The sequence below is a fragment of the Ochotona princeps genome, chromosome 18 (assembly GCF_030435755.1).
Source record: "Ochotona princeps isolate mOchPri1 chromosome 18, mOchPri1.hap1, whole genome shotgun sequence".
NCBI lineage: Eukaryota > Metazoa > Chordata > Mammalia > Lagomorpha > Ochotonidae > Ochotona > Ochotona princeps.
The window spans coordinates 6,511,153-6,526,446 of NC_080849.1; the positions used below are offsets into that span (position 1 = coordinate 6,511,153).

At 41.1% G+C, this 15,294-nt stretch overlaps 1 protein-coding gene across 9 annotated transcripts in view; it reads right to left on the bottom strand.

Annotated features, from left to right (window-relative positions):
- The window catches only part of CCDC102B (coiled-coil domain containing 102B), a 244,983-nt gene that overhangs the window by 149,499 nt on the left and 80,190 nt on the right, over window positions 1-15,294 (bottom strand). For all 9 annotated transcript variants that reach the window (XR_009247058.1, XR_009247059.1, XM_058676869.1 and 6 more), the window contains one exon: window positions 6,367-6,475. Coding sequence is in view for 7 of the 9 variants with exons in the window: in XM_058676869.1 (XP_058532852.1) it covers window positions 6,367-6,475 (109 nt within the window). In the remaining 2 variants the exon portion in view is untranslated. The remainder of the gene's footprint in view (window positions 1-6,366; window positions 6,476-15,294) is intronic.

Here is a 15,294-nt window from a genome sequence, read left to right on the forward strand (position 1 = left end):
CTCCCCAAATCTAGAATCTTCTTGATGACAAAGCAGTAGGCACACCAGGCTAAATGACAAGTGTAGGAGTTCAACTACTATCTCACACTGCAGCCATCTGATGAAACATAAGCCACTATTGTGAAACAGAAGCATTTGTAACAGGAAGAAGGCATGTATTCACATAATATTTACCCAGGTTACTAAGCACATTTGTTCATCACTGCATATAGGGAGATGTATGCTGACTGACATTCTAGTGAAACTGTGCACTAAGGCAAATCATGGGGTGGGGGGAGCAAAGATACACATTTGGATAAAGCCTAGTAAAATCTCCCTCATTGCTTTGAGGTAAAAAAAAGGAAGACACTGGCTAGAAATAACTGTTCTTCAGTGAAGTGATGGGAGTCCCTGGTTGGCAGAGAAGGTGCCCTGTGCTTGCTCTTCCAGACGGAGCAGACAGCACCAACCTCGCCACGGAGCAGAAAGGAAGACGGGGAAATGGACCATGGACAGACAAGCATCACAGAGCTGACAGCAATGCTGCACGCGGAAGGAGGAAAGGCTGTCTACTCCCAGCATGCACCCTGTGGATAGCCACCCTGCCTGTGGACAGCCACCCTGTGGACAGCCACCCTGCCTGTGGACAGCCACCCTGCTTGCGGACAGCCACCCTGCCTGTGGACAGCCACCCTGCGGACAGCCACCCAACCTGTGGACAGCCACCCTGCCTGTGGACAGCCACCCTGCGGACAGCCACCCTGCCTGTGGACAGCCACCCTGTGGACAGCCGCCCTGTGGACAGCCACCCTGCCTGTGGACAGCCGCCCTGTGGACAGCCGCCCTGTGGACAGCCGCCCTGCCTGTGGACAGCCACCCTGTGGACAGCCTCCCTGTGGACAGCCACCCTGCCTGTGGACAGCCATCCTGTGGACAGCCACCCTGTGGACAGCCACCCTGCCTGTGGACAGCCACCCTGTGGACAGCCACCCTGTGGACAGCCACCCTGTGGACAGCCTCCCTGTGGACAGCCACCCTGCCTGTGGACAGCCACCCTGCCTGTGGACAGCCACCCTGTGGACAGTCACCCTGTGGACAGCCTCCCTGTGGACAGCCACCCTGTGGACAGCCACCCTGCCTGTGGACAGCCACCCTGCCTGTGGACAGCCACCCTGCCTGTGGACAGCCACCGTGTGGACAGCCGCCCTGTGGACAGCCTCCCTGTGGACAGCCATCCTGTGGACAGCCACCTTGTGGACAGCCACCCTGCCTGTGGACAGCCACCCTGTGGACAGCCACCCTCCCTGTGGACAGCCATCCTATGGACAGCCACCCTGTGGACAGCCACCCTGCCTGTGGACAGCCACCGTGTGGACAGCCACCCTGCCTGTGGACAGCCGCCCTGTGGACAGCCACCCTGCCTGTGGTCAGCCACCGTGTGGACAGCCGCCCTGTGGACAGCCTCCCTGTGGACAGCCATCCTATGGACAGCCACCCTGTGGACAGCCACCCTGCCTGTGGACAGCCACCGTGTGGACAGCCACCCTGCCTGTGGACAGCCACCCTGTGGACAGCCTCCCTGTGGACAGCCATCCTGTGGACAGCCACCCTGTGGACAGCCACCCTGTGGACAGCCACCCTGCCTGTGGACAGCCACCCTGCCTGTGGACAGCCGCCCTGTGGACAGCCGCCCTGCCTGTGGACAGCCGCCCTGCCTGTGGACAGCCACCCTGCCTGTGGACAGCCACCCTGTGGACAGCCACCCTGTGGACAGCCATCCTGTGGACAGCCGCCCTGCCTGTGGACACCCACCCTGTGGAGAGCCATCCTGTGGACAGCCACCCTGTCTGTGGACAGCTGCCCTGTGGGCAGTAACCCTGTGAACAGCCACCCTGCCTGTGGACAGCCGCCCTGTGGACAGCCACCCTGCCTGTGGACAGCCACCCTGCCTGTGGACAGCAACCGTGTGGACAGCCACCCTGCCTGTGGACAGCCAGCCTGTGGACAGCCACCCTGCCTGTGGACAGCCACCCTGCCTGTGGACAGCCGCCCTGCCTGTGGACAGCCGCCCTGTGGACAGCCGCCCTGTGGACAGCCACCCTGCCTGTGGACAGCCCTTAACTCCTTTGAGACTTTCCATCATTTACTCATGCCTTGCCCACCTAGAAAGAGAAGTGATTTATCTGACTGATTAGTTTAACATGAGAGAGTGGGTGCAGGTAATTCTACTTATACCGCTCACTGTCCCATCATCACCATTTCTTTGGAAAAGAATGGGTGAAGCACACAACCGACAATCTTTCTCAAGGACGCAAAATGTACAGGGAGAGGATGCCATGTAAAATGGGGCTTCCAGCAGGCCAATACGGCTGTACACAGAGACACAACTGAATAGGAGAGCTCATGATTCAAGGAAGCCCACTGTCCCTTTAAGATTCTCAAGCCTAGTTCAGACAAACTGTCACTGTGGGAACCTCCTTTCTCCCCTTTTTGTCATCTCAGCATCCTGCTGAGAAACCCAGGGACCGCAAGCAGATCTGGAAGGAGGAGTACGCCCTCCTTCCATAAGGGGGCAATGATGCACAACCAAAAAAATAATCCCTGCTCAGTGAGCATTCTTCACTGAAAGTTAAATTTTTCTATGTTAGAGAAATGCGAATAAAAATAGTGGTGTCACTGTTGGCTATCCACCCAGTCAGAATCTAACAATTTGGACAGGTGTGTCTGGATTCACTCAGACTTCAAAAGGGTAGTCCTAAGTGTTTTGAACAAAGTTTCTGAAATAGGTTAAACGTGGGTAAAGTTAGATCAACAGTAGTGATCCAGACAAGGCAATATGGAAGAAGAAAACAAGAAGCCTGAGTGCTGTCCAGGGACATAACAGGATGAAAAGCAAGACAGAATCCACAAGGTATGTTAATATTCTCAGTCACTTCAATGAACCCATCTATCAAAGTCACCAGGACAGCCCTGAGAGACAAGATTCCCAAGTCCGCTCTGAGCTCCCCCTGCACTGATGCTCCCCCTGCACTCAGCTCTGAGCTCCCCCTGCACTGATGCTCCGCCTGCACGCAGCTCTGAGCTCCCCCTGCACTGATGCTCCACCTGCACGCAGCTCTGAGCTCCCCCTGCACTGATGCTCCCCCTGCACTCAGCTCTGAGCTCCCCCTGCACTGATGCTCCCCCTGCACTCAGCTCTGAGCTCCCCCGCACTGATGCTCCCCCTGCACTCAGCTCTGAGCTCCCCCGCACTGATGCTCCTCCCGCACTGATGCTCCCCCTGCACTGAGGCTCCCCCTGCACTGATGCTCCTTCTGCACTTGGCTCTGAGCTCCCCCTGCACTGATGCTCCGCCTGCACTTGGCTCTGAGCTCCCCCTGCACTGATGCTCCGCCTGCATTCAGCTCTGCGCTCCCCCTGCACTCAACTCTGAGCTCCCCCTCCACTGATGCTCCCCCTGCACTCAGCTCTGAGCTCCCCCTGCACTGATGCTCCCCCACAGTCAGCTCTGAGCTCCCCCTGCACTGATGCTCCCCCTGCACGCAGCTCTGATAAGGACTCCATAACTACGTCTTGACTTGTGCAGAATCGTTCCTACCTGACCTATCTCTTCAGATTTGTAAAATTTTGCCTAAAATTAACTAGTAATTCGAATATTCTAGTTTCCACGAATCATAAAGATACTTTGAGATGTCCGAGATAAGCCCTCAATGTGAGCTGCAAATAGAGGAGTTTCCTGGTGTCTGCATTTCCATAAATGATCATTATACATTATAAGTTATACCGTTATTATCACAGGCAGATAGAAGGTCTTGGTGAGATCCATAAAAAATACCAGGTTCATTTGTGTGATCTTCAAATAAAAGTTTTTAACTGTTACTTTATTTTTCCACTGGAGACTAATTTTTAAATGGTGGTAGCACTGTTACATACAGCTAAGCCCTCCTTTCATTATGGAAAGAATCGGTTCCCATTGTTAAAAGGGAGTTATTCCAAGTATTTTTAATAACTGTGATTTACATGAACTTGGATCAGAAGATTTTACAGAAATCTTTATATCAATATATTCAGAATGTATAATCTAGCTCCCCAACAATATATACAGACTTGCAAAAGAGAAACCAAATAACTATTAAATCCAGCCTTGGAACAATGATCAGGATGTATTTCTTGAATACTCCTTATCTTGGTGGCATTTTTGATACTTACTGAAATTTAATAAATAAATCCTTATCATTTCTCTATAACATCAGTGATTTTAGAATTAGCTTCCTTTAATGCATACCAGACTTTCAGGTACATTTTTAAAATCTGAGTCTACTAAGTACATCTACCTCCTGTCCTAACAATTGCTTATCTTTCTGTCAGCAGTTCTTGGTCAGGGATGTATTTACTTCTAACATTTTCAGTTACCTGCAAAAGAATTCTTCTTACATTCTAACAATCCTGTGGTTGAAGAGCAGAGCTACAGAAAGTGAAAGTCATATTAACAGTATTTTTGATCTAAGGAGGAAGAACAAAGGAGAGTTCCTAGGATACCTGGAAGAGTTACATCTTGAAACACCTGTTCCTGTCAATCAACTAAATGAAGATTTTGAATACATGATGGGTTATCCTTACTAGCCCACAATTCTAAATGTAGCAGAAATTTCTGATGTAGTTATATTATTGAAGAATTGCATGTCATTAAGTACTCTTTGCTTAGCTTATTTATTTTATCAAAAAATCTTATGGTCCATTAAATTTAAATCTATATACATATCAAAGTTCTTTTTGAAAAAGTCAGATTATACATTCTTTGTTAAGAATGTAAAAATATATTTTAAATGCTATCAAAATAATTTAAATCATGTTTATAAAATTACATTTATAATACATTTTCATCATCTACAATTAAAATGTGAATTTTGGGCCAGCACTGTGGCACGGTGAGTAAAGCACTCACCTGTGATACCAGCGTCCCACATGTGGTGTCAATTCCTGTCCCTACAGTTCCACTTCTGAGTTTCCTACTAATGGACTTAAAAGCCGAGGATGGCCCAAGTTTTTGAGCACCTATTACACATGCAAGAGACCAGATAAAGCTACTGGCTTCACTACCACCCAATCCTAGATGTCACAGCCATCTAGGAAATGAGTTCAGCGAATGAAATCTCTCAAACTCTGATTTTCAAAATAAATAAAACATTTTAAATTGGTTTTCTTTCATTGTCATTCATTGTTCAGCTTTGACAGAGTTGCTGGAAAATGCACTCAAAACTAGGCACATTTTCTACAACTTTTCAATTTTTTTGTGTTCTGGAAACCTTGTCAGCATTTTATTGAGCAAAATTGTACACATACATTTAAATGTGCACATGAATTATATATGCATACATATAAACATGAATATAAACTGTATTTACATTCAGCTGCAGATGTGTGTGTACATATACAGGTGTGTGTGTACAGCTCTGTCACCCAATGGCCATCAAAAACAATCCACACTTACATCCTTTCGCCTACATAAATTTGCCAAACAATTTAGAAGAACAATTTCAGATTTCCCATTAAAAAAAAAACCTTTGAAATGAAAGCATTACACATTGTTGATTGCACACACTGCTTTGTAAGCAAATTCCAAAGAATGCGCGTTGCTAGGTTAATGTTAAATTATTTGATATAGAAGCTGGCGTCTGAATCCAAGCAGCATCATACAAGTCTGCACTGCCAACTAGTGGTGAGATGGAGTAAATGCAAGTAGGGTTTCTAAAAAAATTAAGATCTATTCCTCATTGAACGAATGTTAACTTTTACGGTGAACATTTAGAAGCCGTTATCTTAAAGCACATTTGTGTTTTGAACTATGTCTAGATTACAGTAATTCTGAGTGTGTACTCAGGTACCTGGGTAAGAAAGCATTGTAAGTCCACCTGCACATATGTGTGTGTTCATGTAAACACTTGTATATTTCACACATTTGCTGCGTATCAATGCATTTGAAATTATTCAGATTGTCTATGTTTGATCATTTTTTGCTTTGCTTATTCTTTTCCACCTACTTCTTTAATTAAATACTTTGTACACAGAATATGCATGACTGTTCAGGTAGCAAATATTAACTTGTTGTTTAAATAGTTCATGACCAGAGCTTATTCATGAAAATGTGAAAGAACAAGTGGCTGCTCCTGCAACGTTTTACCAATACGAGCCTGTATGGGACCTCGGCACATGCAAGGCAAGGACATTAGCCACTAGGGGACCACACAGGGCCTTCAATTCACTATTCAAAATACATATTGCTATTTAAAGAAAATTCAAATTTCAATCATCCTTCCTGTCGGTTGAGCCTCCTTCCCATTGCTAAACACCCAGAAAGGACACTCTGTTGATCGTATGTTTCCATACCTCTGGCACATTTGGGGGCTCCGATTCGTTCAGCTCTTCATACTTCCATTTCCACAACGACAGTTCTGATTCAAGTTGCGCCACTTGTTTTTCCAAAGCTGCACGCATTCTAAATAATTAAGAAAGAAGACTTTCAATTTTAAAATTATTTTGGAAATGCACCCACTTTCTATTTTTTTCCATTTTTATGACACGTGGGAATTATAATATTTCTAAAGTTACTAAAAACAAATATTGAAGAGTTTGTTTTAAGTTTTCAGTAGACTCGTATAAATTTCAGTTTGCCTTGTTGTCTTCCTCGTTTTGTCATGCTGACTTCGTCTCTGTCCTGTATTTTGTGCATCTCTCATTCACCTCACTTCCTTACACAGCACAATGTTGAACTTGTAATTAGTACCAAAGGACTATGATGCTGTGCTAATGCGGGGAGAAACAGTGAAACCGGGAAGCAGGGAGGAATCCCTACACCGATAAAATTCTATCATGGAAATAATAACAATAAAAAACTGAATTAAAAATAACATGTTTCTTATTTTAACAGGGCTTTTATGCATTTTTATATTTTGTATGTACATCTTTGAAGAATCCTTTGAGATAACACAATATGGCAAAGATCATACTAGCAATTTTAAAAATCATTTACTGGAGATATAAAAATTTCAAATAGTTTCAGTTAAGGGTTAATAAAGTAATCTCACAGTTACCTCTATTCAAGATAACTAAAGTTGTCTATTTGCTGAACTAAGAACAGAAACAGGATTAAAATATGAGCCTTTAGTATTCCAGCCAATACATGTGTTTTGTTTGAACATAATGACCATTGAGTCACTAAAAATAACTGCTTAATTTGCAGGTGCAATTGCTTTACTTCAACCTTTGCAATTACATGTATGTATCTACATGGTGCAAGTCTGTATTCTTTTCCTCAACTTCCACAAAGATGATTCATCACCCTTCACTTCTAGGCTCTGACTACGCAAGGATTGGTAAAATCAGAAGTGTGAAAGAATTGCATGGTTGGGCTCTAGTTGAACAAATTCTGATCACTTTATGACACTAAAAAGTGTGGATAATGCTAAAATCTTGATGCATTTCTAACTATTACACACCAGTGTGCTTTCATGGCATTAGAGGTCACTAGAAACACAGAAACATATTCACTGAGTTAGAAAATATATGCAGATTCAAAGTTGAATTTCATTTACATATTCAAAGGAAATGTGATTTTTCCTGGCAGCAATACTAAGAAATTTACTCAAAATAATGTTAGACTGTAAATATATTAGTGTCCTTTAACCACAAGTATAAGGGTTGTGCCTAAGGGTTATATAATTGTATTTTCAAGAACTAATCATAAAATTAGAACAGGATACAAAATAATTACAGCATAAGACTCGTGATGCAAAAAGAAAAAAAAGTAACTGAACACCATTGGTTAGGAATAAATTATTAACAGTAGCAAATATATCAAATTAAATGATAAAGCCAAACATATGCTATTAAAATATCTAGGCTTAATGAACTCTATGTGTGACTACTGCTCTATTTAACAATGACAGCCAACATGTCTGTGGGTAAGTAAACCTGGCCAGCTGATGGCACCCAAACATCACAGGGTTATACTGTATTTGTGTGCTTCAGATAATAAAAGGTATTAAGGAAATGATAAAACAATCAAATATTAAAATTTGGGGTTAAAATAGAAAGTACAAGTTGAAGCTACCATATTAAAATGTTAAATTTGTGGAGGCTGAACAATATGCTATTAAACGAACAATGGGTCAGGGAAGAAATTAAAGATGAGATCAAAAAATTTATGGAAACCAATGAAAACTCTGACACAACATTCCAAAACTTGTGGGACACTGCCAAAGCAGTGCTACGGGGTAAACTCATTGCAATTGGAGCTCATGTCAAGGCCCAAGAGAGTCGCCAAATACAGGAACTAACCACACACCTCCAGGAATTGGAAAAGCAGCAGCAGATGAGCCCCACACACAACAGGAAACAAGAAATCATCAAAACAAGGGAGGAAATCAACCAGATAGAAATAAAAAAAACCATACACAAAATCAACAAATCAAAAAGCTGGTTTTTTGAAAAGATAAACAAAATAGACACCCCGCTGGCCCGTCTGACAAAGAAAAAACAAGAGAAAGCAAGAATTAACAGCATCAAAGATGAAAAAGGCAACATAACAACAGACATTACAACCATTAAGAACATAATCAGAAATTACTACAAAGCACTGTACTCCAACAAATCAGAAGACCACCAAGAAATGGAAAAGTTCTTAGACTCACACAACCTGCCAAAACTTAGCCCAGAGGCAACAATCAACCTGAACAAACCCATAACTGAAGCAGAGATTGAATCAGTGATTAAAGACCTCCCAACAAAGAAAAGCCCAGGCCCAGACGGCTTCACTCCAGAATTCTACAAAACATTCCGAACAGAACTAACTCCAATCCTCTACAAACTCTTCAAAACAATAGAAAAGGAAGCAACCCTTCCAAACTCATTCTATGAAGCCAACATTACCTTAATCCCAAAACCGGGCAGAGATCCTACAGAGAAAGAAAACTACAGACCTATCTCTTTGATGAACATTGATGCTAAGATTCTCAACAAAATCCTAGCCAACAGAATTCAAAAACACATCAGACAGATCATTCATCCAGATCAAGTAGGATTCATCCCTGGAATGCAGGGATGGTTCAACATTCGCAAATCCATAAATGTGATACACCACATCCAAAAACTGAAAAACAAGAATCACATGATAGTATCAATAGATGCAGAAAAAGCTTTCGACAAAATTCAGCACAACTTCCTGCTAAAGACCCTAACCAAGGTAGGCATAGATGAAAAAATCCACAACATAATCAAAGCAATATATGAAAAACCCAATGCCAGCATCATACTGAATGGAGAAAAACTGGAACCCTTCCCACTGAGATCTGGAACAAGACAGGGATGTCCGCTTTCTCCGCTGCTATTCAACATAGTTCTAGAGGTACTCGCTGAGGCCATAAGACAAGAAAAAGAAATCAAAGGAATCCAAATGGGAAATGAAGAAGTCAAGCTTTCACTATATGCAGATGACATGATTCTTTATATGGAAGAGCCAAAAGGCTCAACACAGAGACTACTAGAACTTATACGAGAGTTCGGTAGAGTGGCAGGGTACAAAATTAATGAACAAAAATCAACAGCCATAGTGTATGCTAACAGCCCCAAGTTGGAAAAAGATCTAACCAGCAAGATACCATTCAAAGTAACAAAGGAAAGCATGAAGTATCTGGGAATTAACCTAACCAAAAATGTAGGAGACCTATTCGAGGAAAACTACAAACTACTTAAAAAAGAAATTGAACAAGATCTAGAAAGATGGAGTAACATCCCATGCTCCTGGATAGGTAAAATCAATATCATTAAAATGTCTATACTGCCAAAAGCAATATATACATTCAACGCAATCCCAATCAAATTGCCCAAAACATTCTTCACAGACCTGGAAACAATGATTCAAAGGTTCATCTGGAAACACAAAAAACCACGAATAGCTAGAACCATTCTCAAGAACAGGAAGTTAGCAGGGGGAATCACAGTTCCGGACCTCTGGACATACTATAGGGCAGTGGTTATCAAAACAGCCTGGTACTGGCACAAAAATAGAGAAGAAGATCAATGGAGCAGAATAGAAACACCAGATGGGAACCCACAGAAATACAGCCAAATAATCTTTGACAAAAAGACAAACGACAACCCAGGCAAATGGGAAGGTCTGTTCAATAAATGCTGTTGGGACAACTGGTTGATAGCCTGCAGAAACAAAAAGATAGACCCACATCTCTCACCATATACTAAGATCAAATCCAAATGGATAAAAGATTTAAACCTACATCCAGAAACCTTCAAACTTTTGGAAGAAAATGTTGGAAACACACTGGAACACTTAGGGGTAGGTCCTCACTTCCTAAAAAAGACTCCAAATGCAGTAGAAATCAAGACCAAAATAAACAATTGGGACCTCATCAAACTAAGAAGCTTCTGTACAGCTAGAGAAACAATCAACAAAGTAAAAAGGCAACCCACAGAATGGGAGAAGATCTTTGCACACGACTTAGGTGATAGAGGGCTGATCTCCAGAATATACAAAGAGCTACAAAACAGCCAAAATGTCAAAACAAACAAGCCACTCAAGAAATGGGCACGGGAAATGGGCAAACACTTCACAAAGGAACAAACCCAAATGGCAAATAAACATATGAAAAAATGCTCAAGTTCCCTGGCAATAAGGGAAATCCAAATTAAAACATCAATGAGGTACCACCTAACGCCAGTAAGACTGGCCCACATGAATAAAAGCACCAACAACACTTGTTGGCGAGGTTGCGGGGAAAAGGGAACCCTACTCCACTGCTGGTGGGGCTGCAGGCTGGTACAGCCTCTATGGAAATCAGTATGGAGAACATTCAAACAACTCAAATACAACATACCGTATGACCCGGCAATAGCACTCCTAGGAATATATCCAGAACACTTGTTTTATGAGAAACCAACATGCACTCCTATGCTCATAGCAGCACAATCAGTAATTGCAAAGACATGGAAGCAACCAAAATGCCCATCAACAGAGGATTGGATAAGAAAGCTATGGTTCATCTACTCCATGGAATACTACTCAGCTATTAAACAAAACAAAATGCAGTTCTTTGTGGCCAAATGGGCCAAACTGGAAACCATAATGCTAAGGGAAATGAGCCAATCCCAAAAGGTTAAATACCACATGTTTGCCTTAATTTAAGATGACACGATGTTATGTATAACAAGTTATGTTATGAATGTTATATATTGTGTATAAACCTAAATTGAAATGTCAATGAGGTGGTCACAGAAGGTGGATAAGAAATCGCATTTACTTTTACCATATTGGTTACTCGTTACTATGTCAATTAATTCCATGGTGATGTAAATTTTTGCTGATGGTATGTTGGAGCTTTCAATTGACTGGGATGATACTCTGCTGGCTCTGTCATCAGACCAGAGAGGGTATACCTAAGAAGCCGTTGAACTTGACGGGACAATAAGATGCTGGACTCTATGTTTGGTATATGCTTGCAATGGGGGAATCTCAACTGAACTTGAACTGTGGTTATGCAACAAGGTGGAGGAATCCACCATGGTGGGAGGGTTTGGGGAGGGGTGGGGAGAATCCCAGTACCTATGAAACTGTGTCACATAATACAATGTAATTAATGAATTTAAAATAAAATTTAAAAAAAAAAATGTTAAATTTGACACTTACCATGTTTTAAGATCTGGGTGAGAGAACAAATCAAAATATGAATTGGATATTGACTTTGAACTGTGAGTTTAGAAGTGAAATGAAATTGTATGAAGTCTGATACTTTCCAGAAATATTTGTAAGAATCAGTACTGTTGTCATTTTAATTTATAAAATTCATATACATGTAATTTGATATTTTGTTAAAAATTTAAGGAATCTAATGAAATGTAATGGAAAAAGAACATTTGCTTTTAATTAGCTTCAATTTTATGATTGTGCATACATTGAAAAATTTCTCCATAAAATTCTGAAAATTTTATTTAAAAACAATGATAGCACAATTATATTTAATCATTTGAAAGAATCTGAAACTTAAAACTTATGAATTCAAAGTCTTTGTATTTTATGAAATCAAATGTCAGTTTTCTAACAAAACCTGCTGGCAAGCTCGGGGGGAAAAGGTGGTAGGAGTGACTAGTTCAGCCATGGTGTAAGTCGGTATGGAGAGCACAAAAACAACTGAACATTGATCTACCATTTGACCTAGCTATTCCATTCCTGGGAATATATCCAGATGAAGTGAAATCTACATGTGACAAAGTAGCCTGCATCCGGGTAGCTACAGCATCACAATGTACAATAGCAAAGACACGGGGACAACCAGAAGCCTGTCCAAAGAAGAATGCATAAAGAAACTGCAGTACCTCTACTGCATGGAATACTAGTCAGCCATTAAAAGGATGAAATCCTAACATGTGCAACAAAGTGGTCCCAACTGGAGACAATTATGCTCAAATAAGCCAATCCTAAACGGACAAATATCTCACGTTCTCTGACATAAGGCAAACGTCACATTAAAAAAAAAAAACCAATAGGTATATAGGCGAGCAAGTATAGACATTTTCATAGATGAACTGTATAATGGAGACTAGCACGCTGGGAAGGGAGATACATTGCAGTATGCATCTCTCCTCCCGAATAAAAGCAGGACTCCAATGTTAAATATGCCTTGACAATTTGATATTAGATTTTCCACCACTGCCTAGACTGACAACGCGTGGCACATCCAACAGAATGCTGAACTTTGACTGCTCTGAAAGACTATACTATTATAACAATACGGGGTAAGAGGAGCAGTATGGAGAGGAGGGAAGTAGAGGAAGAGGGAAAACACCCAAACCTACAAAACTGCATCAAGAAAAATGACTTAAAAAAAAAGAAATTAAATGTCAGTTTTTTGACACCAGACATTATTAAGTGAAAAGTAATTTTAAAATAAAATATAAACTCAAACTTTCAGAACAAAGTAAGTTCACACTAAAAAATTATGACTACTGCAAGATAAATGTTCATCTTCAAAAATGTCAAAAATCTTAAACATTTGTGATTTTGTAGGTAATTTGACATCACTTCCAAGGTTATATTAAATTAATTATATATAATTTCAGGCACATGTAGCTATGTGAATAACCTAAATGATAATTATCTAAATTCTGCCTAAAAATTCACAAACCACACAATAAAAACATGACTTGACTAAAGCAAATTAAAATAATTAGTGATCTTATTTCCATTTGAGGTAAGTTAATGCTCCAAACATAATGATTTTTATATCTTAACATATTTTAATTAAAATAATTGACATATCAAAGTATCAAGAGACAAAAATGTGTATTTTTATTATTTGTAAAGAGCTATAACAGGGTTAGGAGAGGGAAGGAAGAGATAGGAAATTCCCTAAAAATTGTCTAATGACATCAAGGTGCGTAAATATTTTTAATATGTTTCCATCAAAAAAATAATTCTGACTTTCTGCAAAAAAATCACCCAGGTCCTTGTATATATCAATTAATGCAGCAGAGGGCACTCTACAATGGAATGTTAACCTAAAAGTATGAGTTTTCTTGTGAACTTTTCCATAATATGGGAAATTCGTGTTGTAGAAAAATATAGGCATGGTTTACTAACTTTTCTCACAAAACAGAAACTCAAACTCTATTTTAGTTTTTAAATTATTCATATACAAATTCTCAATTTCCTGGCCTAATCAATTTCTTTCAGAGACAGTGTCAAAACTAATTCCACAGTTAAGTCTATTGTTGAAATGCAAACTAGCACCATGCTTTTCAACCTACAGAAGGATAAAAGGGTATTAGTATTGCACTAAAGGATATTATACTTGCTCTGCACAGATTTTTAAAGAACTGAATAAAATTAAATTCAGCAAAGATGTAGGTAATAAAGATACAACCTTTTAAAATTTATAGATATATGTGAATTATCTTCTTATGTAATTTATTAAATACACTGGTCCCATAATTAGAAATATGGGTATCTAGACATGAAGATGCTTGAAGTATTTGTAATATTCATTTCCAGAAATGAGAGGTGCTAAAATACTAATATGTGGGAATAAATATTAGTCATTTTGGAACTGTGGAAAAAGTCATCGAAAAATATTGAATCAGTATTTTCTGAAAAGGCCTAGCAATGTCAAATTTTTTTTTGCCGAATCAGTTATTATCTTGTAATGGCATGTATATATTCATTTCTATGGCAAATTGAGAGCTCACACTCTACTGTTGCAAAGCAATAAAATATATTTTAATAAGAAACATGAAGTGTGCCTCTTGTACCATCTTAGGATTGCACGCCCAACAATTACACCTTTCATCAGGTGTTCTTACTTGCCAAAGTCAGTCACACTAGTTTAAAAGCCACGGATTTGAAGAGGGAGTGCTGCACTCAGGCTCTCCCACCGTGCGGGAGACAAGGCCACACTTAGGCTGCAGGAGTGGTCTTCCCGGCAGCTGCACCCTCTCCTGGCCACGGATCTGAAGAGGGAGTACTGCACTCAGGCTCTCCCACCGTGCGGGAGACAAGGCCACACTTAGGCTGCAGGAGTGGTCTTCCTGCCAGCTGCACCCTCTCCTGGCCACGGATCTGAAGAGGGAGTACTGCACTCAGGCTCTCCCACGGGGCGGGAGACAAGGCCACACTTAGGCTGCAGGAGTGGTCTTCCTGCCAGCTGCACCCTCTTCTGCAACTAATGACATGTTCTACATTCAACGCCACCACCAAAAGGTGCCAACTCATCACCTCACGTAATGTCTGACATCGCTAGTTTCTCTTACTGTTTAGGTGCACCCAGCTCTTCCAATCAGGTTTTCTACCTTGCCACCTTTATTTAAGTCACAATATGCAAATTTCATTATACAAGACGCTCGTTTCTATGAGGTAATTATCCATCAAACTGAACAGCACTCCAAGAACAAATAGCTTACTCTCTTTTACAAAGAATTTTTACTAGGGAGCAGTGCTAGAAATGATCTCTTGAGTTTATTCAGCTGCTCTCTGGACACTCTCAAGAGCATTTTCCCACTAGATGGGAACCTAGGAAAAAACTACATTCACATCTCCAACTCAAGCCACCCACTCACTGAGATTCCATGAGGAAGAACTTAGATAAAACAGACTGATAGTTGTAGCACACACTATATCCCTGGGAAACTCTGTGCTGTCATAGAAACACAGATTGCGGTTGTCTCCTGTGGGTTGCGTGCCAATGTTGATCTGTCGAGACATGCACCGTGACTAATAATGTCCAAGGATTTTTCTTAAATAGAGGGAAGACA